Consider the following 27958-nt stretch of genomic DNA (forward strand, 5'->3'; position numbering starts at 1 on the left):
CCAATAATAAAAAATATATATATATAAATATATATTTATATATATAAATGGCGCTCACACCTCTCTCGCTCACAAATAACGGCTGCACTGAAAATAGCAAAGCGGCTGATTTAAATAACCCGTACCAAATATTGGACGTTAATTTCTCTTGACACTGAGCTGAGGAAATGATGTGTTTGGTTGAAACAGGAAAAGAGAAAAAAAAATGTGGGAAGAAAATGACATTCTGGGGATGTAGAGATGGTTGTGTTTGTATGGGTGCGATGGTATGAGATACAAAAGAAAAGGAAAAGAAAGAGAAAAGTTAAAAGTTAAGACGGAAAAAGAGGAAAAGAAAGGAGATGGAGAAAGTCCCTCCCTCCACCTCTCCCTCTCTCTCTTTCCCCCTCCTTCTTCCATTCCTCTGCTCCCCCAGGAGACTTCCCTTGATGCCAAGCATTCATCATCTAGCCTCTAATATCAGTTATTCAGTGGCTCCTCTGCTTACAGCAGAATTAATTTGGGCTTTAATTACTCTCATCGGTGGAATGCTGATGAGGGAGGGAGAGGAAGCAGCCTGGGACGCCGCTCATTCCGCCGCCTTCATTCAGGACTCAATTCCAGCAGGACCCAGACGCTGGCAAACAACCGGCAGGCCAGCCAGGAGCGCCACACCGGGACCCGCTGCCGCAGAGACGGGGGGATGGGGGGACAGGCAGGGAGAGAGAGAGAGAAAGAGAAGGATGGAGAGTGAGGCAGCGAGACAGAAATGGAGGAAAAACTGAAAAGCATGCAGCGAGAGATGAGAAAGAGAAAAGATGAAGTACAGTAGAGAAAGATGACGACAGACAAAGCCATGAAATGGAGAGAGAAAGAAAATGTATGAACGACAGGGAGGTAGAGGGAGACAGAGAGAAAATCTGAGGCCCAAAGAAAGCTAAATGTCTAAAACAAAATTCTTTAAAGTTTTAAAACAAACATAAAATTATATTTAATTTATCAATTTAATTCATTTAGAAACTTGTCATTTTTAGTTCAGTATTTTTAGTAAAAAAAAAAAAAAAAAAATTCTGTTAAAGTTTTAAAACAAAGGGTCGACAAATATAAAATTATTTTTAATTTATCAATTTAATTTATTTAGAAATCTGTCATTCTTAATATAAAGTATCTATAAAACTGTTATTTTTAGTTCAGTATTTTTAGTAAAAAAAAAATCTGCAAAAGTTTTAAATAAAAAAATATGAAATGTCTACAAATATCTATTCGTTTTTACTTACTCATTTACATTTTTTTTTTAATGTCACAAAACAAAACCTACAAAAAAAGTATGATTTTTGTTCATTTCAAACATTCTACACATGCTTTAACACAAAATGACCACTAAAAAAAATTTTTTTTTTTCAAAAATATGAAACATCTACAAAAATCTATTTTTTATTAAAAACTGTAAAAGTTTTAACTCCAAATAGCTACAAAAATGTTTTTTTCATTAAAACTCTATGTTTTAATATAAAATGTGTGTTGTTTAAAAAGATAAATAATAGAAAATTCATCAGAATATTGATATTATATCATCATTACACCCAGTGCTATTGTGTGCACATTCATAGCATGAGTGTTGGAGGAGATAATAGTTTATAGTTGAATATATATTACAATAGTTTATAGTATAATATATATTATAATAGTTTATGGTACATGCAGTACTCCAGTCCTCACGAGTGTCACTCGTTCACTGTGAGAATGAGCAGACCGCGAGGAAAAAGCAGCACTCTGCCTTTTCTAAACCCTCTGCCACGCTTATGGAATGCAGCATATTGGTTAAGGATTGTGATTGATTGGCTGAGTCTGCCATAGCGATTCGTTTGATTAAATGGAACCACGGGACTCCCGTCCAAGTCTTAATGAAGCAGCCATCGAAAAGCTGGCGGAAAAAAAGTCAGGAGAGGAGCCAGGAAGCCTACTGCTTGAGTCGGAATGGGAAATGAGTTGCGAGCGCCTCTCGACTGCAGGACGGCGTCACGCAGGACGCTGAAGTGTGGCCACGATCGGCCCGGCTTCGCTGTCCGAGCACGTGATCTGCAGCGGAATGTTCTATAATTGGCAAAGAGCGAGAGGTCATTATTACGAGTGATTTAAAGTGGCTACAAAAGCGCTTGTGCACAGTGAAAGTGCTAAATGACCCTAGGACTAGAGCGTACAGTCCGATTCGACTCGGTTTTACTCGTAGGAGTGAGTTACTTCTCAAAATATACAGTACTTCACTCTATTTAGTTCTGTTGGATCTCTAGTTTTGTGTATCATACAATATCGCTGAAGGTTATTAACATTAAAGCACGAAAACGTATCGCCCGTTATAGCACTCTTTCTGACAGTCATATTTACTGTATCTTCATCCACAGTGACTAAGGACTTACGCGACACGTAACTCAATCCAAGTATACACCGGATCGTAACGTGACAGTGATAACAGCAGTAAAGTTTTCCACATATTAATCCGAAACAAGTGACGTCGTTGCAGAAAAACAAGCAAGAATACAAGAGGAACTCAACTGTGCGACTATTACTGTCAACATACGAATGATGCGAGCACCGACGTGAAACCGAGTTAATATAACGAACCTGAAGTTCTAATTTTCCAATAAGAACACGTCCCGAAGTGCTTTATTCTTCTAAAACAGCACCACACATAAATTTTTATTTAAGAATGATATGGTGTATGCTGGGGGCCACGGTGGGTGGCTTAGCATTTAGCACGTTTGCCTCGTACCTACAGGGTTAAGGGTTCAATTCCTGACTTTTCCCCGTGTGCATGGGGTTTGCATGTTCTCCCCCTGCTTTGGGCGTTTCCTCCGGGTACTCCGGTTTCCTTCCCTAATCCAGAGACATGCGTTGTAGGTTGATTGGCATTTCCAAAATTGTATGAGTGTGTGTGTGATTGTGCCTTGCAATGGACTGGAACCCCGCCCATCTCGTGCCCCGAGTCCCTTGGGATAAACTCCAGGCTCCCCGTGACTGTGTGTAGGATAAGCGGTACAGAAAGTGGGTGGATGGATGGTGAATTTATCTTTATCTGTTAGTAGTTATGTTTAATGTTCATGAAGTCTATTATTAAGAAAACCAAAAGTGCCAAATCCTCCATCACGAAGACTTTCGAACACGAAACAGCGTTACATCTGAGTGTTATAAAGCGCTGAACACCGGGGACTCCTTACCATATCAACGATTACCCACATTTTTTTTAAACGTGTGGAATGTCCACTTTAAAATTCTGTGTGTTAGTATATGATTGATAACATATTCGAACGAGTGCATTCATATAAACCTGTGATTGGGAACTAACCGACACGTTCTGACCAATCAGAACTGAGAATGCATGCGGTGTCACACCTGTTGAACATCCATGCTGAAGTAGAGCGCTGTAGAGAGTAGAGAGCTGATGGAAATGACAACACAAACATCGCAAATGTCTCCATACATATATTTTTATATAACTGTTCTCCCCAAGGTATAACAAGCACTTTCGCTCTAAGGCAGTGGTACCAATCGAAAGGTCGTGAGTTCAAATCCCAGCACCGCCAAGCAGCCACTGTTGGGCCCTTGAGCAAGGCCTTTAACCCTCACCTGCTCAGATGTATAGATGAGATAAATGTAAGTCGCTCTGGATAAGTGAATCCGCCAAATACCGTAAATGTAAACGTAAATGTGAGGAAACTCGTCCTAACTCCTGTTTGATTCACCCCTCTGTCTAATTCGCCATCAGCGCGACTGCATCGCTTCAATTTGTCTGTTTAAAAGGCTTGTGAGCGGGGAAAAGGTTCCACTTCACATCTGGAAAAGAGCGCTGTGTTTTCATCCCGGTAACATGATGGTAATGGTAACATGAGTATTGACTGTGTAATTATGTGGAGCACCGTCTCTACTGGGAGAGCGGGCGGATATCAGAATAACACCGCCATAATTAATGTATGCCGATACTGTATGAGAGAGGAGGGATTGGGAAGAAAAAAAAAAAAAAAAACTGGGTTGAAATTAATAATCACAAGGACTTCGTGCATTCGCACAGTCACATGGACACACACACACACACAAGCAATTATAAACATGAAATCTCTGAGTGGAAAGTAGATTAAGTTGCTCAAGATGTAAGAGAGGACACATGAGTAGATAAATACCGTCGGTGGTACACACAATCACGTTAATCGTGCGAATACCTAACTACACGTAGCCGCGGTATACGTATATATATATATTGATGGATAGGGGTAGTAAAGGCTTGATAAAATGTTGCGGACGGTAATCGTACACCTCCAAAGGTGAAATCTACTGCAGAGATGTCGTCTGAAGTGTGAGCAGTGTTGATATGTACAAACATGCACATGCATTTATTTATTTGTTCCAAGAATAGACTGTACATTCATAATGGAGAAGCAAACAAGGTCAAAAGCCATTTCGCCCACAGCTCTATCTATCTCTCTTCCTCTCACACACACTCACACAGATTGTAAAGGAGCTGCTAGCTGTTATGAGGAGGTCACGGTAGAAGACGTGATCCTCGAGTGGGGGTGTGCGGCCCTTGCGCAGGTGGAGAGGTGCTCGTACGCAGCCGCTTTGGCTTCGGCTCATGCGAGCCTCTGACAGTAATGAGCTTCTGGGTCACCACTGCTTTGCACATTAATATTTCTTAATGATAATAATCATTACGCCAGACGCATCTTTCCTCAATGTGAATGTGTGCGTGTGTGTTTGGTGGGGGGGTGGAGGGGGTTGGGTGAGGGAGATGCTGGCAAAAAAAAGCGCCACGGAGGCGGTGTCATTAAGACAAAAACAGCAGATAGTGTGTGTGTGTGAGACAATAGCTATCATCATTAATGGGATCAAACAGCAATTAACACCTCTTAGTTGTTAAAAAACGAAAACGCTGAGCATGCATTTGGCCTTTAGCCTCGAACGTTGTAGTAACATTTCGGTGATTTCCCTCATGCAAGTGCTGCTTGTTTCCTTGGGAATCCCACTCGATCGTAGATTTGAAGCCGTCCCCCGTACGATTTTGTGTTACAGCTACTGTACACCGCTGCATTTCGACCAGAAATGCCCGAAATTTTCGCCTTTCTTCACACATATTTATGCATTCAAATCAATCTCGAGCGGAATGCTGTCTCATTCCCGTTCCTTTCTATTTTCCGTTGGCAAACCGCCACGCGTCCCAGCGAAGACGGATCTAGTCGCGTTCACGGTATTCGCAGTGAACCCTCGCCTCATTTAATACAACTGTCAGAGCTGGCATATCACAGTCCATTATCTGTCCTGTCCACATTCATTATTGAAGCTAATGATCTGTTGTCCTCCATGCACCTCACTGAAGGGGGACTACATTAGAAGTCGCTCAGTAAGTTAATTAGTAATTATAAACCTTAAGGATTAATCAGAGCGAGAGCGGCTTAAGGTTTACGTCTCCGATCCAGAGATGTCGGGGGAAGGGAAACGCGAAGACAAAAGAGACCAAGTATTTTGCAGACCATTTTTGGTTAAAAAAAAAAAAAACATCATGCAGACCGTGAAATGTACATTTTCGAATTTGTGTAATTAGTGTTGCGGGGGAAAGAGAAATCAATCGATCGATGCAAGCGATGGCGCTTCTCGTCCAGCCTGAATGTGACTCTGAAGAGATAAAATTGTTCACGAGCGCCACTGTTCATCCAACACCCGTGTGCACTATTATTACGATTCCCATATTCAAGTCGATTCGAGAAACTAATATTGATAGAAACACATGCTGACATGAACGCAAGGCATCCATGACTGATGCAACTGCACACCCATAGCGACAAACCTTCCTCATCTGCCTGCGCTGGAATTAATAACGTGATGCAAACTCTGCTTCTGCCTCACAGCCAGGCCCAGCGCTACAATCAATTACACTTCAGCGCTGTTGAGTTTGCGATTCCGATTGGTCAGAAGGTGTTGATTCATTTTCTACAACAGCAGTCCGGACAGTACGTTCGGCTGCACGGCAAATCACGGGGTTTATATTAACGCACTCGTTATGTATGTGTTATCGTCTCTACAGTATCAGCTCATTCACGGGGTCTTGAACAGATTCATCAAATATGGTGAGATTTTCGTTGAAGAGATGGAAGGAGTCTCTTTCCGAGTCTCCTCAGGACAGAGGACTTTGTGCTTTGTAGCATGACAAGCTGCAAATTTCTGTCTTAGCACCTTCGAGAGATTAAAAAAGGGGTGTATAGCAGGAACTAACTTGTCTCATGGATGTTACAAAACCTTAAATGTAACTAAAAACTGATGAAAAACAAATAAATAAATAAATAAATAAAGTACATGGCCTTTTTTAATACATTTAAACTAATGCAAGTGTTGGCAAATTGCTCTGGTAGAAGATGAAATAAACACTACAGGAAGTGCTGTAATTGGAAAATAATCCACTACTGGGTGTTAACAGTAACTCCGCTTCGCATCAAACTGCATTACACCAACCCATCGATTCTTATTGTCCTATAACAGCACACCCCTACGACTTGTAGTCGTTTTTCCTTATATGATCTAGATGATGTTTCTGGAAAACATTCCACCTACGATACTATTGCTGTTTATTCCCCTGCTACTGAAACCAAGTAGTGTAGTTTATAGTCTGTTCTGGTTGAAGCTGGTGTGTTACAGCATGGAAACACTAAACTAGGCAGTTTCAGGGATCTGAATAAGACTCCCAACACATTAAAATACTGCGTCGTCGACTACATTTAATATTACTGCAGACCTTCATGCTTCATGGTTTTTTTTTCCCCCCTCACATAAATAATGGGGTGTATTTTTTATTGAACGAAATAAAGCTCTGCAGTTTCTCTTTTGATGAGTTTAAGGAGATGAAGAAAGACACTGTGAACTGATTAATTGAACTCTAATGGTAAATGATGGCTCTTCATTTGATACTTACATGCAGGGAAGACCCAATGACATACTGACAGTTTAATACTCAAACATGTCATGTCTGTAGTGCTGGGGAAAAAGGATTTCTTTTAAATGTTAAATCGTTTTAGATCTTCGAACGAAATACAGCATAAAATAAAGGCGACCTGAGTAAACACACAATACAGTTTTTGTTTATTTATTTATTTTTTTGCTGGAGCAAAAAAGAGTTATCCGACACGTCTCACCCATGTGAAAAACGAATTGCCGCTTTAAACTAATTGCCGCTTTAAACAACCTTTGGTTGTGCCACCTTCAGCAGCAATCATTGCAAGCAAATGCTTCTGATAAGTGGAGATCAGTCTTTCACAGCGCTGTGGTGGGATTTTGGCCCGCTCTTCTTTACAGAACTGCTTTAATTCAGTGACACTGGAGGGTTTTCGAGCATGAACTGCCTGTTTAAGGTCCTGCCTCAGCATCTCAATTGGTTCAAGTCAGGACTTTGACTAGGGAACTCCAAAACTATAATTTAGATTTTTTTGGAGCCATTCAGAGGTGGATTTACTCCTATGCTTAGAAGCCTTTGCCACATATACATTACAGCACAGTGAAATTCTTTTCTTCACATATCCCAGCTTATTAGGAAGTTGGGGTCAGAGTGCAGGGTCAGCCATTATGTGGCACCCCTGGAACAGATAGGGTTAAGGGCCTTGCTCTAGGGTCCAACTGTGGCAGCTCCGAACTTCTGATCAGTAAACCAGAGTCTTAACTGTTGAGCCACCATCATTGTCTTGCTGCGTAATCGAGTTGAGTTTCAAGTTACGGACTGAAGACCAGACATTCTCCTTTACTATTTCTTGGTTGAGAGCAGAATTCGTGTTTCCCTCAATTATTGCAAGTTGCCCAGGCCCTGAAGCAGCAAAGCATCCCCACACCATCACACTTCCTCCACCATGCTTGACCACAGGTATGATGTTCTTTTAGTGGAATTCTCTATTTGGTTTATGTCAGATGTAACGGGTCTTCCAAACAGTTCCACTTTTGAGTCCACAGAACATTCCACAGAATGTCCACAGAACATTCCACAGAGTCCACATCAGTCCACAGAACATTCTGCCAAAAGGTTTGAGGATCATCAAGGTGTGTTTTAGCAAAATTCAGACGATCCTTAATGTTCCTCTGGGTCAGCAGTGGTTTTCACCTCAACACTCTTCAATGGAAGCCATTTTTGCCCAGTGTCTTTCTGATAGTGGAGTCATGAACAGTGATCTTTACTGATCCAAGATCTTTTGTGACTTCCTGGATGAGTAGTTTCTGAGCTCTTGGAGGAATTTTGGAAGGTCGGCCACTTCTGGGAAGGTTCACTACTGTGATGAGTTTTTTTTTTTAATTTGGAGATAACGGCTCTCACTGTAGTCCTTTGGAGTCCCAGAGCTTTTGTAATTGCTTTGAAACCCTTCCCAGACTGTATTTCAATCACCTTCTTCCTCATCGTTTCTGGAATTTCTTTCAACTTTGGCAGAGTGTGTTACTGGGTAAGACCTTTTAACCAACTTCATGCTGTTGAAAAAGTTCTATTTAAGTGTTGATTTGATTGAACAGGGTTTCAGGTCTGGTTGCATCTGTAATTACCTAAAATGGCTAAAGTTGGCAAAAAAAAAAAAAAAAAAAAAAAACTCTGTGAAGTTTAGACCTCTACAGAAAGTTCTATAGAAACTGCCAGGTAAGTTTGCCAGTTGACATGAGGTAAAAACAAGAACTTTTGCTTACACGTACAGCAAACCAAACAAAATCACCCAACCTTGCAATTATTTGCATCCTGTCAAGTTCTAACCTGACTAGCTAACCTTTTGCTTTATGGTATGGCTATCAGGTAGTTCAAGAGGATATAAATAAATAGTGGCACACTGACTGGGGACTGAGGCAGACTTGGCGGCTGGCCGTTGGCCCGAAGCACCTGAAACCTATTAGAGAGCTTTGGAACATTCCACAGGGTTCTACCGCTGCGGCCAGAGGGCATAGTAAAGGTCTTCGCAAGAGAGAGCTGCGCTAATCAGCAGCCCGTTCTCCGGCTGACCCCGGGGGGCCTAGGCAAGGTGAAAAACAAGAAGAAGTTGGTCGCATTAAAGGGAAAAAAATCTCTCGATAAAAATGTCTCACTGTTGACGTGGAAGAAGAAAAAACACCTAGCTTTGGGAAGATGAGGACTCTGGCCTTTAGTACCCCTGGAGTATAACTGTTTAGTCATATCTAGAGTATTTAATTGACCTGGAGTCATGCATGACATTATAAAAGGTAATACCTAGGACTTCAGAAGCACTGAAAAGTTCATACTTTTCTCTTTAACAAGCCTGATTTGACATATTAACTTTTATTAAATCGCTTCAGCTTATTGAGACGGAACTTGTATACAACCATGATATACATACGTATACTACGGTTTCATTATATCTACCGTATGTGAGGAATTAAACACCTGGGGATATGCTGTTATAGGGACGTAATCAACAGCAGGGTGGTGTAATGAGGCAGAATTACCATTACCATCCAGAAGTTGATTATTTTTCCATAAAAGCGCATCCCGTAGTGTGTTTCGCTCCTGTTATTGTATACCACATCAATTTGCCAATGCGAACAACTTCAAATGCATTAAAGAGCGACACATTCGTCCATTTCTAGTTACAGTTAATGTTTTGGAACATCAGAGCCTCGTGTTACCATGTGATCACAAGCCAACCTGGCCTTCAAAGTCACCGTGGCGTCTATTGACATGCAGTCTGGCTTCTAAAACACCACAGCCGAATATGTGCTTTGTGCATATGGCCGTATTTGCTCATCCATATTTGTATTGGACATGTTGTGTCTATGTTTGTTTCATGTGTGCTGCATGCGTGCATCTGTGTTTGTGTATTACAGTGTGATTGTGTGCCAGAGAGTTTGTATGAGTGTGTGTCATTTGTGAGTAAGCGTGTGTGTGTGTGTGTGTGTGTGGGTGTGTGTGTGTGTGCTCTGCGGGTATGGCAGGCAGGAGTGGACAGATGGCTGGCCCTCTCCTCTCTCAGCTGCAGGAGTGGAGGGTGCAGTAACTGCGCCTCTTCTGCGCTGTTGACCTTGCCATGGCCATCCATGTGCCTGGCACTCAGCCGCACCACCCAATCCACTCTCTCCTTATTATTAAACCTCACACACACACATACACACACACACACACACACGTTAAACTGCATACACACAGCATGCATGTATACCGTAAACACACAGAAACATAAAAGCAAAAATGTGTGAAAGCGCACCCATATATAATAAATATGCAGAAATATAGTATTTATGTCTGCTAACTGCTAAAATGTATAACTAATGCATTTAGTAGCACATTACACACCGTGCCAAGAAACAAAACATTCTCAGTGAAACAACTCTGGAAATCTAAACTCACAAAAGTACTTTAAGATCGATATTGTGGAAGAGAGCTTGAGAAGTGTTACTCTACATTACACCATAAATCAGTCAAAGACAGAATACCTGCTGTCGGATCTGCCCTTTCAAAGCCAACTGACTGAAGCCAAGCGATCTAAGTGTGAATGATGTCTCGGCCTTGACCTTTTCTCTTTCTTTGTACATATGGGAACAGGAGACGGAGGGAAAAAAAAAAAAACAACTGATAACTGCCAAACCCATCAAAGACGCCACATAGGGAGCGAGATTCCATTCAGAGTTAAGGGTTTTTTTGGGACAAGGCCAGTTTTCCAAGTCCACCTTCCTCTCTAACCTTGGTCTTGGGCGGCTTTCCATTCTGACATGTTGGGATGACCCCTCAATGCCTTCCTCCATGTCCGGACGTTTGGAAGGCCGAACGCTATGAGCCAGGAATTAATCCTAAACATTGAGCTTCAGAACAAGGGGTGGCATTAAGACTGCTAATGTAATGCGGCCCCTTCGTCGCTCACCATCAATAAAACATGCGCAGGAACTCGGGGTGAAAGCACAGAGGGGTCTTTCACCTCTGGCGGCTTGAGAGAGGAGTTGACTAATGTCACGGAGGTGATGAACGGTGCTTGTGAAAAACTGCTGGTGAAGCCTTTTAGGTATTTAAATGGATCATCAAAAGCCCATTGGAAAACTCTTTTTAAGGGATTGATGAGAGACTGACTGGACTTATATAAATATAATAAAAAAATAAATCAATCAATAAATCTAAAAAAAAAAAAAAAATCTAATCTGTAATTAAAAACTAAAATAAGAGAAGAAATGCACTATAAAAATACAAAAACAATAATAAAAACTAAAAAAAAAAAAAATGAGGACCTTTCCTTGATGATAATGATAAAATGAAAAAAAATTTTTTTTTTTTTCTTTTAAAATTTCAATGAATTAAGTGGCTCATCATGCAAGGAAAACATGCGTAGTATTTCCAAGATACTCTACTTCCAAACCTTTCCCTTTAAGAATTTGTATTAAAAATTTTTTAAGAGGAATAAAACATATGAGCAAACATAAACATGGCAGGTGAAATGAAACTTCAAATGAATGTATGAATATATCTCCTGAGCAACGCTGAGCAAATCCCCTTCCTCTGAGCAAAGAAAGCTTGAACATTTTCAATCTGTAACAGGACGACCCCAGCATAAATATCTTAGCTGTTAAACCATGAACTACAACACTAAAACACTAATAAAGCAACTTCTATTCAAGCAGACAGACAGACCAAAGTAAACGTGAGGAGTGTGTAGTGGTGTGCATCGATTTTCAGAGGGGGAAAAATGGGGAATTCAACCGAGTGACTCGGAGCATGCTGAGGAGGTCATGTGTAGCGTAGATTGAACAGTCGCCCCATTTTTATTAATTGGTGATTAATAACGCCTCTCCATTCATTAGTGCAGTCACCTCTGTGCAGTGAAGTGTGGCTGTGTTAATAAGCAATTACACACACCTTGCTGATCAATGACTTATCTCTCTCTCTCTCTCTCTCTCTCTCTCTCTCTGTCTATTTTTCTCTCTCATACTCACTTTTACTGTCAGTGATTTGGTGCACGCTAGAAGTGCTAACTTTGAGAATTTCATTTCCGCTTTAGTCTTTGGATTTATTGAGACAGACCTGCATTTTCTCGCTTTGGGTATTAGAATCAACAATTTAAATTAGAATCAAATCAACAGAGAATCTCTTTGACACGATACGGATTGAGATAAATCCAAAGATTTAAAAATCATCATCATCATAATAATAATAATCTCTAATATGTTTTATAATATTGCAGTCCATGCAATCCCCCTGGCACCATCTTGATGGGGTGTATTTGTTATATAGTCAGTTAACATTCAGTAAACACATCACCGCTCAAACTATTCCCATGGGATCCTCAGACAACAGTGTCATGGATAATTTGTGTTCTCAATTCCAGGCAGCAAATTAAGTATCCTTTTCTCTTTTTTTTTTTTTCCAAGACAAAGCATGCATGTAATTCAGACGTACAGAGCAGAGGAGGAGCCGGGATGGGTGTCAGGCTGGAAATCGAAATGAATTCGATTTAAAACAGAAGGCAGGAACAAGGAAGCAGGATGGAATCTCTTGTTTCTCCTGTTCTCATCTCGCTGCTTCTCATCTCCTCGCACTTGGTAGCAGCCCACGGTTCTGCCTCACACAGAGAGGCCAGCTGTACAGTAAATGTGCGCCCTACTCTGCCCCCTAGCCCCCTCCACCCTCGCCACCTTCCCACCTCCTGCCCATCGATCCAGGCCACGCTCTCTCTTGCCCACTTTCCGTGTTGCGGATGGAAGTCTGGGCATACACTCAGCTTTCACCCCCTCCCACCTTGAAAAAAAAAAATATATAAAGAAAACACCAAAAGGTGACCCTCTAAATCAGCTTTTCCAGAACATTCGGTCCGCCTGTTTATAAAGTTCCTGACTGTCCTTCAAAAAAAACGTCATCCACCAGCTTGGCACGGGATGGGGGGGGTCAGTGGAGAAAAAAAGGAAACGAACAACAAAATTCTAGCTGAAAGCAGCGATCTGTGGGGTCCAAGCACCATTTACTAATAGTACAACCAGTGTCCAATTCTTGCCATGTTCCATAAAACAGTAAAGAGGCCATAGATGGATATAATTTCAAGTTTCATTACAATAATTCAGTGCTAAGCTGCTGAAATTTAGCTTGCTGAGTTATACAGTGACATTTCTAGTCCGCAAAAGTAGGTGTTGCATAATATGCAAATTAGCTCAAAACCGATATGGGTGGAGTTAGAGAGGGTTTTTTTCTATTCATCCAAAAAAAAAAAAGAGAAATTTGTCTGTAGAACTTGAAATATTGCCCAAAATGTTTGGTCTGCATGCTTCATGTAATGGATAAAGATGAAGAAGAAGAAGAAAAAGAAGAATCCTAATGACCCCTTGGACCACTAAAAAAACACCAATGCTTTTTTCTTCCAAAGCCAAGATTTGGAAGATTGCTGGATATCTGAGATGGAGGGCAGATTTAGACCTTTTTCCTTGTGCCTGACAACCTCACATCAGGGTACTTAGAAGTAAGCAAGAGGTTTAGGCTCAGCAGGAGAACTTGGAGGAAAAATAGGCTCCTACGGAGCTTTAAGGGTCAAAGTTCACACTGTTGTCAAAAAAAACAGGGGGATTTTGAAGCGCTGCTGTGATTCTTTTCGGCTTATCTGTCAGCGAAAGACCTTCACATGTATCTCTGGACGGCGAGGAAAAGTTTTTGACACTCTGGAGATTCTTTTGCTCTGTTGCTCACATTGCAATATCGACATTGTTATGCAAACATTGAGCGTTCTTCAGAAAATGTACAAAAATGTATGCTTGCGTGTGTGTGGCGTCTGAATAGAGAACTCGGAGACGCTTGAAAGCCAAGCTCCAGTCTGTAGAGGATACACATCTGAAGTGTGTACGCTGAGAACATGCAGGCCTTAATAAACATCCTTCAAAAACTAGGAAGTTAACGACAGTTTTGATAGTGACCACAGAAGCTTAGAGAGGCATAAACCCTGGCATCCATTCCTCCTGTCTTCCTCTCACCCTCTCTGGTGACACATCGCATGCCTTTAGTTGTGTGAATTAGCCATGCCAGCAAACTCCAAACTAAAGAGAGGCCAGCTGTCTTCTGGCCTGCTTCGAAATTGCTCCACAGCCACCAGCAATCGAATTTTTTCAATTTGTTTTTTTCCTACAGATGGACAGGAATATCACATCGAGTCCCATGATCTGAATGGCCAGCTGTATGGCGAATGTGGATGGATCCATCTGGACCTTGAGAGCTGTCTCTTCACTCCCAAGGGCATGTGGCTAATGGTTCAGGCCAATACGCAACACTTTCCTCACTAGAAACGTGATTAGGATGTTATATGGTTCCCTTTTTCCACACAAAGCCACACATGTCCACTTGGATCCATTAGGCAAAAGCTGGACTCATCACCACATCACTGAAGTTATCAATTCTATAAATTCTAAGGGATACTTTATTCAATTTAATTTTGGGGGTCACGGGGACGATGGGTGCAAAGGTGGAACAGAGCGACTCATCAAAATTGCTCTGTGCTTTTTTGGAGCCTTTTTCTTAGTGGCCATCGCTCAGATTAGACTCAGAGGACATGCTAATTTACTTTATTCTATTCTGTGCCATCATGTCATCTATATATATATATATATAGAGAGAGAGAGAGCTACCGGGGTGAGTCAACAGCCATAAAGCAAGGAGCGTAGGGCCAGGAACAGCACCCCTAAGAGAGGAGCGCCTGCTCCATTACCTACGCTAATAACAGTGACAGCTGAGCAGAGATGACCCCCGGCCTCTCGTTTCGCCTCTCCTGTGCAGATGGCCATTAAAAGGAGAAAGTGTCCCCTTTTTTCAAGGGAGAAGGCATTTGGACCCTTTTCCAAATGAGGCCTCTGCTTCCCCTTCCCGTTTTGCTTTTCTGGCACATGTTATCTGTGAGGTAATTACGATCCAGTCCAGATTTACCCATCCACCACACCCCACACCCCCATTAACCCAACCCACCCACTACCATCACCCACCAGAACTGTCAAAGGAAGACTGTACTGGACACCTGAGTAGGGGCTGTGAGTCAGGTCCATGCCAGCTGGATAGAGACTTTCCGCCATTTTGAAATGTAAATGGTTGTCTGAGATGACTACGGAGTGATTATTTTCTTTATAGTCATTGTACAAGGACACAAATGGTTGAATCTGTATATACGGTGCCCTCCACTAATATTGGCACCCTTGGTAAATATGAGCAAAGAAGGCTGTGAAAATTTGTCTTTATTGTTTAACTTTTGGATCTTTTGTTCAAAAAAATTCACAAAAATACTCTGCTCTCATGGATATCAAACAATTTCAAACAAAACACAGGTTTATCAAAAAAGAATCTTTGTTAAATATAGGTGTGCAACAATTATTGGCACCTTTTAGTCAATACTTTGTGCTACCTCCCTTTGCCAAGATAACAGCTCTGAGTCTTCTCAGGTTGGAGAATACATGGCGAGGGATCTGAGACCATTCCTCCATACAGAATCTCTCCAGATCCTTCAAATTTCGAGGTCCACGCTGGTGGACTCTCCTCTTCAGTTCACCCCACAGGTTTTCTATGGGGTTCAGGTCAGGGGACTGGGATGGCCATGGCAGGATCTTGATTTTGTGGTCAGTAAACTATTTTTGTGTTGATTTTGATGATGTTTTGGATCATTGTCCTGCTGGAAGATCCAACCAAGGCCCATTTGAAGCTTTCTGGCAGAGGCAATCAGGTTTTTGTTTAATATCTGTTGATATCCATAATGCCATGTATCCTAACTAAATGTCCAGGTCCTCTGCCAGAAAAACAGGCCCAAAACATTAAAGATCCTCCTCCATATTTAACCGTGGGTATGAGGTACTTTTCCATATGGCTACCTCTCTGTGTTTTGGAGACTTTCCGACCCCAAGACACACCTGCAGTTCTCCAGCTGTGATCCTTGAAGACATTTTGGCCACTCGAACCATCCTCTTCACAGTGCATCAAGAACATATAGACACATGTCCAATTCCAGGTTGATTCATAACATTTCCAGTTGACTGGAACTTCTTAATTATTGCCCTGATGGTGGAAATGGACATTTTCAATGCTTGTACTTATACGCATTCTTAATAGCCACTTCCCATTTTGTGAAGCTCAACAACATTTTGCCGCACATCACAGCTATATTCCTTGGTCTTACCCATTGTTATGAATGACTAAAGGAATTTGGCCTGTGTGTTACCTCATATTTATACCCCTGTGAAACAGGAAGTCATGGTTGAACAACTTCCTGTTCCTAGTCACCCAGCTGTACTAAAAAACTGTAAAGTATCAATGGGAATATCCTCCAAATATATTTGTCTTATATGAATTCACAGGGGTGGCAATAATTGTTAATTATTATAATTAACAATAACAATAATTATTGCACACCTAGATTTAACAAATATATTCTTTTTGATAAACCTGTGTTGTTTTTGCAATTGTTTGAAATCCATGAGAGCTGAGAATTTTTGTGAGAAAAAAAGATCAAAAGGTTAAACAATAAAGACAATTTTTCACAGCCGTCTTTGCTCATATTTACCAAGGGTGCCAAGATTAGTGGAGGGCACTGTATATAAATTAAAACGTGTTGCCTATGGAGCCTCTGAGGTAGCATGATGGTTATTTTTTAATAAAGCCACACGTTTGAAGCCGCAATTTTAATAAGTTAGGATCTCCACAATTTTGGGGCTAGAGAATATCTTGTGGCCGCGGCATAATAACCCATAGAAACAATATACAGTATATATAAGATTGTGGCCCATAATATTGTGGATTTCTGGCTACAAAATGTGTACCTTGAGCCCATAAATTAATATGTTGTGGAATGTCATACTTCATACATGGTCTCCAGGTAATTATTTGGCAGGAACATGTGGAAAACTATGTGCTTTGAGAACATGCTTAACATGACAGGGGCTAATGGTATATCCTTTCACATCGCTACTGACTCAAGTATGTCCTCATGCGTCATTTCAACAGTGAAGTGTAATATCATTACTTCTGTCCATCTTTGGTTCCTGTGTCCACAATGCTCTAATTCGGATTATTTCTTTGTGTCTCATTCATTTAAAAAATTTTAAAGTTACATATTCTGTGGCCATGAAATAAATCTTGATTCAAATAGACGTCGGCTTAATATAATCATCTGTGGCCACACCTTATTAAAAAAACATCCACCATATCAACTCAGCAGCTCTGTAGTTTTCAAATCCAAGTAGTCTGATAATAAACATACATAGATGTAGCATTCTTTGCTTACCATGTAAATCTGCGATTCATTCTGAATTAAACAAACCAGCCATAAATTTCAGTTTCGCGTCTCACTAGGAGGGTTAATGTAGAGATTTGAACGTGTCTTATACACTGAACGTTTCTCTATATTCTTAAACGTTCCCAAAAATCAAACTGGGAAATGCAGAGTAATGGAAGATCCAACAAAGAAATCAATTAATAAATGAAGAAAGAACAGAATCTGTTCAACTGTAACCAAAAGTCCTATGGAATAGAACATCAGCATAGAAAAGTGTCTCGCAATCAATCTGAATACCAATAATGGATGCTGTCGGTGTGTGGGCGAATGTGAATATTTAGAGCCAAGAAACACATTAATACATTTACTGTATCATTCACAGACCTATGCAATATTAATAATGTAAATAAATAAATCAGTACCATGAAGCATTACTGTGCACTGCCTGGAAAAAGGCATGCAGGACTCTGTTTTTTTAAATATACTTATATGTTATTAACGCTCATCACACAACATATCAGTGTTTGTTCAGTTTGTGAACGCTGGGGTAATGGATTGTAGCCATCATTTAAAAAAAATTAATAAATAATAAATAATGCATATATATATTTTTAAAAGAGTAAACATAGCCCATAAGGCAACACACTACGCAAACCTGTTTTTCACATTGGTGGTGTGTCCTCCCCTGACCACCTTTCACCTCAACCTGATCTCCTCAATGTAGTTCTACAGATAATGTTCTGACCCAAGAAAACAGCCCACAGTAACAAATTTATGTTATCTCCCAAAAAAAACAAACACATGAAAATCAATTAACCACCTTGAACAACAGACACAATGGAAAATTTCTTCGCATCATAAAAAAAAAAAAAAAACTACAGAAGAGTGTCGTCTACTAGGCCTATACTCAAATCCTGCCTCCATTTATAGTGATGGCAATGATTTCCCATAAGTCGCATATAACACAACCAGGTTTACAAAAATTCTCATAGTCCTGGTCTCACCCAGACACACGTCTTGGTCCTTAAAATGTGCTTAACCTCAGTGCTGTTTAAAGTGTTAAAATGTATGTTGCCCTGCGATTGCGCCCAGTGTTTCCGGGATAGTCTACTTGGTCCACCGTGACCTCGACTAGAATCATGTGGTTACTAAAGATGAATCAATGAATTAATGAAATAAATTTCATGACATCAATATGAGACATAATATGGTGTAGATGTGCGGATGTGCAGTTTTAACCCTTGGTATCTTGAGTACAATGGACTAGCTAAACAGTAAGTGTGCTTATTAGCTGCTTCTTGCATTAACACTAGATTTGTAAACACACAATGTGCATTTTCTCATCACCAAATTGCTGACAGAAAACTGAGGTGAATTAATTAATTTTTTTTAAATAAATATGTGTAAAACATACAATTCCAAAATACAGACTTACCAAGCATATGATTTGCCACATGAACCTGAATGTCCCATTCACTATGGAAGACCATCTGACACTTAATGCACTGGTATGTCTTCTTCTGGGGAAAAAAAACAAAACAAAAAAACAAAACAAAACGAATAACAGTGGCAGAGTAGAACATGCATACACAATTTTAGCTATTAGTGCATGTCACACAGTGTAATAATGATGTACTAAATGATTGCACCAAATGACACTGTGAGCAAGTAAAAGCCTAGATAAAACATTCATATCAAATGTAAAAATGTATGTATGAAACTTTGCCTTACCTCTTCACTTTGTGAAGGACTCACTCTTGGCATGGGGGATCCTTGAGGGGTCCTCACTTGACTGCCACTTCCCTCTCCTGTCTGATCTCTGTGCACTGTTTGAAGATGTGTCTGCAGCTCTACCTCTGATTCAAACTTAACATTGCAGCTGGAGCATCTTGTCTTGGCAACAGTGGATGATATTGATGAAGAGGATGATGTGGAATAGGTGGTCCCCTTTCTTTTTACACCACAGGGGCTCAGACTTTCCACTTGGTTCCACCCGGTATTAGAGGGTGCCGGTGTTTGCCCCCCTGGTTGCTGCTGCTTTCCACCATTTATGGTTGGACTGGAGCTTTTGCTAGCACTTACACATGTGGCACAGAGACCATACGGTAGTCCATTAATATCAAGCTTCACCATGTCCTGCTTTGAGCGGAACTCTTTAAGACATGAAGCACACTTGAAGAGCTTCTGACTCTGGTGATGCTGGTGGTGAGGAATAGTGGCGCGCCCACTAGGGTGATTGGTGGACATGGCTCCTGTCTTCTGCATGTGGAACGTGCCATGGATCTTCAGCTCTAAAGTTGAAGTAACGGTCTGCATGCAGACCACACAGCGAAATCCAGTCAGAGAGTTGCGCAAATCTGGATGCATTTGACAGTGCTCTAGGAAGTCTTCCTCACTCTGCAATGGTAACTTGCAAATTCGACAGCTGCCTGTATCCAAGCTCTTACTGTGAGTAACCTTATGCTCTGTCAAAGTAAGGAGAGAGGGGAAACGTTCGCCACAAATGGGACACATGTAATGCTTTACAGGTCCCAGGTGAGTTTGCATATGTTCTCGGAGCCCTGCTTCAGAGAAGAATGTTCTAGAGCAAACATTGCATTTGTGGCTCCCCTTGATTATTTCGGCCTTCTTCTTGTGCATCGCAGTCTCTCCTGGTCGGATGTTGTGATCACGTAGCTGGTGATTGGTCAGGAGAGACTCCATAGTATAAGATGCCCCACAGATGTCACAGGTATACATGACCTCTGAGGACTCAACGTCCTCTTCGCTTCCATCATGACTATTGTGAGACTCCCCCGTACCAGGTCCTCCATGGCTATTGGTGAGCATGCCCTGCAGTTCTCCATCGTCTTTAGCAACAGATTCACCACCACCTGTAGAGCCATTGGTGCCACAGTTCTGGGCCTTTCCCTCAAACACACAATGTTTCTCCCGTAAATGACGTTCCAGCAGGATTATAGCATGGAAAGCCTTGTTGCAGAAGCGGCAGTTATATTTCTTGCTGTGTGTGGTAATGTGGCACTGCAGCTCAACTTCTGTGCCAAAGGACTCACCACAAAAGATGCAGCGGTGAACACGGCCCTGGTTCTCCAAATGACTGTGCTTGACATGCAATTGAAGGTCAGTCTCATGACGGAAATCCCAATTACAAGACGTACAGCGGTAGACTTTCTTCTCATTGCTGTGTTTGACTGCAAGATGAAGCTGAGTTGAGACTTTCGAGTCAAATACCTCTTGGCAAAGAGTGCACCGAAAGAACACAAAGGTGTGCATGTCAAGTAAGTGCTTCTGCAGGTCATCTACCGATGTGAACTGCTTGTCACAACTTTCACAGATGTAGTATGTGGAAGTGACAGTAAAGTGGACAGTCACATGCTTCAGCAGAGCTTCCTGACTGGGAAAGTCTTTGTTGCACTGTGGACAGGTGAGCTGTGGTAGCATACCATCAAGGTGAGTCTTCAGATGAGTCTGAAAAAGATCAAGACTTGTGTACTTAGCACCACACTGGTTACAGATGAATTCACTTGTTGAGCGGGATGAAGTGCTGCCATGTTTGAGAAGGGTAGCTTGATCTACAGATATGGAAGATGAAGGGCTAAGGGTTCTATGGGTTCTTCTCCCATTGTTGATATAATTCAATGCCAGGGGGATGTTCTTGTGGTTTTCTTTGATGTGCTTGTTCAGCTTCAAGACACTGTTAAAAATGGGAGAGTTGGTACAATAAGAGCAGGAATACACCTCCACAATGGGATCTTTAGGAGTGACTGCAAGTGGAGAGTCAAATCGCAAGCTTCCAGAATCACAGTGAGTCTGTCGTACATGTTCTTCTAGTGTGGCCTCAGTCAGAAATCCCATGAAGCACTGGGGGCAAAAAAAGGCATTGCTCTCCTTGGCTACAGGGCTGGGAAAGCCATGCGAGCAACGGATGTGCTCCTGCAAGGCATTGAGATCTCCAAGCATCTCTGGACAAAAGTTACATTGTAACAAGACATCAGACAAGCTAGCAAGCAGGCTGGATGGATCTTCAGCATTGTGGACTTGTTTCAGATGCTCATTTAAGTTGACCAGAGATGGAAGGATCTCTAGGCAGAACTGGCAAGTGTGGGCCTGCTCGGGTTTTTCTACATGCATTGTCTTTAGGTGAATCTGAAGGACAGCAAGACTGGAGAATAACTGTTTGTTGCAGTAGATGCAACTGTAAGCTACTTTAGGCTGTTTAGCAGGTCGTCCACAAATATCATTTGTGTGCTGGGCAGCACGCTTTCTTCTTCCACGAGTCTTGGGCACAGTGGGTGCAGTGTCTACCATGGTTGAACTATCAACAGAAAGGTTTGAGTCTGGAGTGGTGCTTGAAACAGATGTGTATCCTACAGTCAACAGAGAAGGACTGTTGCTGTGGTTGCTAGACTCTGGGAGTTGGTGAATGTCCATGTGTGCATACAACTCTTCCACAGTGGGGAAGTGCTCAGAGCATACAGTGCATATATGGCCCTTTTGGTCTCGACTATGTGCCTGGTCAATATGGCTAAGTAAAGTACCCTCATCACTAAATGGCTCATGGCAGTAGATGCACTGCAGACCAGGCCCTACACTCCCTTCTTCTGGGGGTGAACACTCCGGGTGGCACTCTGCAATGTGCTTCTGGAGCTCCTCGGGCACATCAAAACCCTCTTCACAACGGCTGCACTTGCGTGCTTCCTTTAGCTTCCACTCTTCTGCTCCAGAGATCCCTGTGCTCTGACCTTCCTTCCCTCGTTCATGCACCTGCATGTGTCCAAGGAGGGAGCTGGAGGACAGGAACCCTCTCCGGCATACAGGGCATTTATGAGGCTTGTTTGTGGCGTGCGTCTTCATATGGATCTTAAGGTGGTCACTGCGTGAGAAAGCAGAATTGCACTCAGTGCAGTGGTACTTCTTGTCACCAGTGTGGAGCTTGATATGCCGGTCACGGCTGCGCTTGTGCTTGAATAAACGACTGCAGAAGGTACAGCTAAAAGGCAGCTTGTCACTATGGCTCTGCTCGTGGCGCTTAAGGAAGCTCAGGCGACTGAATGATTTGTCACAGAACTGGCATGGGTAGGGCAGGCCAGGGCCCCCTTCATCTTCACCAAAATCGTAATCGTGGACTGGAGATGTTTGGTCTTTGCTAGATGGTGAAGAAGCAGGCCAGGAACAGGATGGGTCATCTTCTAAATCAGGCCCATCTGCAAATAAAGGGAAAAAAAATTATATTTTGTAACTGCATACAAATATACAGAAAATAGAAGGTTATTCATAATATATATTATATATGTATTTAGTATGCTTTATGCTTCGTTCATAAAAAGACATACACCAAACACAGGTAAACTGGTATGCACAGAATAAGAGCGAGTGAGACAGAGAGAGAGACAGAGAGAGAGAGAGAAAGAGAGAGATGGTGTGGTATTCAATTACAATGACAAAAAAATATTTCCATAAAAGAAACAGGGAGAAATTAATCTTGCATGTGGCCACCTAATGGCAATATGCACTGAGACAGAAAAAGCCATTTCTGACATTTGAATCCAGCAGCTGTCTGAGGGGTGTGTATTTGTTTAGAGAGACAGCAGACATTAGATAAATTAATATCTAACAATAGCTTTCATTGTTATACAAAATTACCACAAGGACCCTCAATCCATTGCGAAACCTTCATGCTCATTTATACTACCACTTACCAAGAATACCATGAACTAGGGATGTCACGAGAACCGGTACTTCGGTACCAAGTCGGTACCAACATCCTTAAAACGTGACGGTACTTGTTTTTCTGCACTAGCGTTGGAACCGATTCTAATGGAGGTACTGAGGTTGCAATTCTTCCCGAACTGATGGGGGCAGCAAATACGCGCGAGTGTTTTAGTCGATCCACAAGTGGTGAAGAAGAAGTGGAACGCCTACAAGCACACGGGAAAAACTACAGAAGATTAGCTTAGCTTAACAAGTTTAGTTCCGCCCTGACTCATTGAGAGGAAAGCTAGTATCGGTTTCCGGTGTGCAGCCGATGCTATCGTTCATTTCAAATAAAGTGAGGAAACACCTGGACTTTGGCGAAGCACCTGAAAGACGGTCCTATATTATGTTTGTTAGAGGCAGCTGGCATTGTGGCCGTGAAACCAGCTAACGTTATGCTCCATGTAATGTTAGCGATAGCCTGTTATTTGTTAACGACGCTAACGCATTGCAATGTTATAAACTACCTCCGAATGGGCCTCCATGCATCGCCATTCAGCCCGTGTCCTTTCAGCTAAATGTAGCCTAATGTCACTAATAATTATTAAAATGTTCATGCTTTTAATAAATCTTTTTGGCCTGCCAACAGATCAGTGAATTTAAACTAATGCTTGCATTCAGAGTATAAGGGGTGTGTGTGTGTGTGTGTGTGTGTGTGCGTGTTTAGGAGTGCACCTCCAATCATTATCAGACAGTGTTTGATAACTAAAATTCTCTCTCTCTCTCGCTCTTTTTGCCAGTATCAGCCAGAGGAGGGTGTCCTCCAGGAGAGTTTTTAATTTAATTTTTTAAATTTTATTTTTATACCACACCGTGGTATCGACTTTGGTATCGAGTATCGTGTACTTTTGGTGGTATCGGTACCGACTACTAGATTTTTGGTATCGTGACATCCCTACCATGAACCATGAACAGCAAGACACGCCAGCAAAAAAGGCAGTGTTAGGTGTAAGAAATGAAACCTGTTGGTGACCTGTTGTTGACTATTCATGACATCAGACAAAGACGTCTGACCTACATTGGTGCCCAACTCACTTTATTTCATATAACAGTCCATAACTATTACCAATAATGGCGTTTTTAGTTTTTAATTGATTATGTGTGCACCCACCACACTTTGTTTGAAAGGTGAGTGTTCTTTATGCTTATCTAATCCTCACTATAAGAAAAAAAAAAAGAGCCAAGAGCTGATCTGGGAAAACAGAAAAACAAAAGGAAACAGACAAGATTTATGAGACATGTGCAGGAAAGCATAAAAACACCTCTTTGGATGTAGCCTGCTCTCCATCCTTGGACTGGCTTCTCTAGCCACTTTGACTGTTTTTCTTTTAAACACAGCCCTCTGCCTTCTGTCAGGATAACATGCCCTTGTTGATCGCTTAACCCACTGTACCCAATCTTCAGGAAACAGATGAGGTCACAAATTGACCTCCTGTTCCTCAAACTGCTGAAAGAGGCACGTTGATGGGCTAGCCTTGCAGTGTCCTCTTGTTGGAAATCTCCCACCCTGGGCAACATGCCAACTTAAAAAAAAAAACACCCAAAAAACTACTAGATCTACTGTTTCTGTTCTGCCTCAATTTATAGAGTGGACTTTTGAAAGGCAATTTAATTATCACCTCCATACTGTCTCCTCTATTAATAGGGTTAGGGTTAGGGTTGGGGTTAATCTACATGCATTAACCACATACTTCCTCCATGTACGTAATACCCAATCACAATCATTCATTAAGGCTCATCAGCTGTTGAAACTTTTCAGCTCTTTCATGTACAGTATACATTATGTTGTTATACTATATAATGAGCTTTATATGAATATATTAGTGAACAAGAGGCACTGAAGGGCACTTTTTAATGGAATCCATGTTCATTCTGATTGTCTCCTTTTGACTATCCTGCTGGCCAGTCAGAAAGTGCACCCGCCTCCAGACTAGTGTGTGAACACCAACCAAAGAGTACAGAGAGCCTCTGGAGAGTCAAGAGGATAAGAGGGAAGCTTGTTTTCCTCTCTCTCTGCTCTCTCCCTTGCTGTCTTGGTGTTTTTCCCCTCCCTTCACCATGACGAGAAATGCCCAGACCCTGGACAGCCTGAGTAAATATAAGAGAGGGCTCTTTTTTCCACATACATACACACACCATACACACATATCCCAGCACACGACAGTGGTCTGTGTGAGCCAGCCAAAGGGGATGCTGCACACTGCAAACCTCCACCCCACAGCTGAAGGCCTGGCTTTGTTGAACTGCCAAAGCCTTCCTGAACATCCCCTGGCTAGTAGCCTGTCTCAGCCTTGGAGGAAGACCTCCATCTTAGGGCCTGATGCTGCTTCATGATGTAAGTCCCCCCCCTCCCACCCCTTGCATTTAAATTTTTTATTTATTTTTTTGGCACACAGTGTAGTCTAGCTCTCTGAGCAAAACAACACATTTGTAATGTTCAGCACAAGGACAGCTGGATACCCGTTTGACATCTGTTTCAGCATATTTATTGGTAGGAGAGCATTTGGGAAGAGACCAAATAGGTGTATAACAATCTCACATGCTCAGCTGGTCACAACAGCCATGTCATTTCTCTTGGTTTGGTCAGATCACAAGATAACAAAGACAATCAGATCTCAGGTAGACTGCTTAGTATGCTGAGAATCTCAGCCTTTTAACACATCACAAACACTTTGGCACATGCCCACCCCATCAAAACACACACACAACCAAACACTCCCTGTATTCCAGTCTGGATACCTAGATAGACTGTATTTTTGCTCGAACAATAAAGGCTGCCCCATGTAGTATACTGTTTTCTAATGACTGTTTTGGTCTGAAGACAGACTCAGATCCTTCTTAGTGAATGCAAGCTATAATTATGATCATCATTTAAGTGATGAAAAATAACAAAGACAGAACTGTTAATCTGGCTGCTCTGACTGAGAAATCTATTTTCATTAAAGCCATATACATAAATTGCCAGACATTGTTCCCATTGTTTTTTGTTTTTTTTCCGGTTTTAAAATAATGGAAGCAGTTGGAACTTAACACTTAACCTGACATCATAAACATGACCCCTTGAATAGCCGTGACAATTTACGTCTAGTTGTATACAAGGGCCATGATAGCGGCAATGTTTGATGTCTATACTTGAACCCTGCCACATTAGACTGACATAACCACTTCATAAACATGTCACAAAAGATGTCTTGATTTGCCATCACAATTTATGTCCTGCTATATAGCAGCGTTATGTTACAATTAGCAGTAACTATAACGAATGCCATAATGACTGATGCCATTGTTTTTGGATAACATGCTACCTAAAAGCATTAACGCTAGTTTCCTTCAAATGTACAGGGAAACATCGTTCAGACCGTTACTGTGGTAAAGCATCAAGCGAAAGTGAAAAGTAAGATGTAGAAATGGAAAACAAGACACCAGGAGAACAGGGTGTTGCTCTGGGCTGTGAGGGAGCTAATGAGCATTGCTGTTTGCTAATTGCTGCACTCTTCAGCTAAAAACTCCTCTAACTCCTGCTCTGTGATTGCAACTGGAGGAATGTGAAAGAACAGGTGAGAGAATCACATTCAGCACACCTGTCTGCTGTGAAAAATGGCACCTTAACTTGAAGTGTGGGGTTGTGTATGTGTGTGTATGTGTGTGAATGTGTGTTTGGCTTGTGCGGTGGGGGGGGTTGAGGGGATTCATTATTTCTCTCATTAGTGCAGTTTACAATAATAAGTGTAAGTCTGCACTATTAAGCAGCTAACAGTTTCTGAAGTGTTGCCATCAGACTCACAACTGGGTTAACAAGGTAACACTAGGTGATGTTCTCACACCCTGAAAGTAGTTAGCTAGGTTTTGGCATCATCTTTAATAAATAATTTCATCATGAGACACAAGTAGTTATTGCAGTGATTCCCACCAACTGGTGAGTAGGAACTTGAATAGATTAACTGACTCTTTCAGTGTCTACAAGTTTTTTCTGGTTTTATAACACCCAGTTAGCATAATATAGTGGACTCTACAACTAGCATCAATCTAATTAAACCTTGAAATGGAGTGTAGATACGAAATGAACACCAACAGACGCTGCAGGTCTTAACAGGTCTAAAGACTGGTTGATGCCTCTTCCTCAGCAAGGGTTCTGAACCCTCCATATGTTTGGAAATCCTTATCGAAGGAGAGTCCTTGGGCTGTCACATAAGGTTTGAAATCCCCATGAAAGGAAAGTCAATTGGCTGCCACCAAAGTTGGAAAGCCCTGCAGAAGGGTAGACCATAGAAGGTATGGAAGGTGATTCCACAGGCTGCATCCTAAGGCTGGGGAGTCCATGGTGTGCTACATAAAATTTTAGAAAGGCTTATGGAACAGGAACTTATGGAACTTATTGGCAGCCCAATAAGTTTGGGAAAGCCCTGCTGAAGACAAATCCACAAGCTGCCACCTAAGGTTAGAAACCCTATGGAAGGGGATTCCACAGGCTGCCCCCTAAAATTGGCAATGGCCTACAGAAGGTGAATCCACAAGCCACCACCTAAGGTTGGAAACCTTATTGAAGGGGAGTTCACAAGCTGCCCCGTAAGGTTTGAATGCCTTATGAATTGGGCCACTAACTATTTGGAAGGGAAATCCACTCTGGCGAATGGGGATCAATGGGGGCCAGCTACAAGTGGAAAGCCTTATGGAGCAGGAGTCCACAGGCCAGCACCTAAGGTTGCAAAACTCTACAGAAGAGCAGGCCATGAAGCAACAACACCTTACCCCTATAGAAAAGTGAACAGGCTACCCCCTAAAGTTGGAAAGCTCTACAGAAGGGCAGGCCATGGAGCAACACCTAAGCCCCCACATTTATAATTTGGCATTCTGCTTGCATACAGAAATGTATGTAGGATGTAGACGTGTCACATTTCAATCAGGATTACTCAGATGTCTGTGCTAAAACTAATTAGAATGAGCTCTTATCATAAACTAACAAAATGGAGTTTTGACCTAAAAGTACCACATGATACATCCTT

The 27958-nt window shown here is 41.8% G+C and overlaps 1 protein-coding gene across 9 annotated transcripts in view; it reads right to left on the reverse strand.

Annotated features, from left to right (window-relative positions):
• Positions 1-27958, reverse strand: part of LOC108267310 (zinc finger protein 521) — a 136575-nt gene that overhangs the window by 54148 nt on the left and 54469 nt on the right. For 7 of the 9 annotated variants that reach the window (XM_053681572.1, XM_053681574.1, XM_053681573.1 and 4 more), the window contains 2 exons: positions 18933-22405; positions 18637-18721 (listed from right to left, as the gene is read on the reverse strand). In XM_053681572.1, the coding sequence (XP_053537547.1) occupies positions 18637-18721; positions 18933-22055 (3208 nt within the window). In that variant the 5' untranslated portion in view covers positions 22056-22405. The remainder of the gene's footprint in view (positions 1-18636; positions 18722-18932; positions 22406-27958) is intronic. The other 2 variants (XM_017471323.3, XM_017471322.3) reach the window with 1 other exon arrangement.

Source organism: Ictalurus punctatus, chromosome 7 (assembly GCF_001660625.3).
Source record: "Ictalurus punctatus breed USDA103 chromosome 7, Coco_2.0, whole genome shotgun sequence".
NCBI classification, from domain to species: Eukaryota; Metazoa; Chordata; class Actinopteri; order Siluriformes; family Ictaluridae; genus Ictalurus; species Ictalurus punctatus.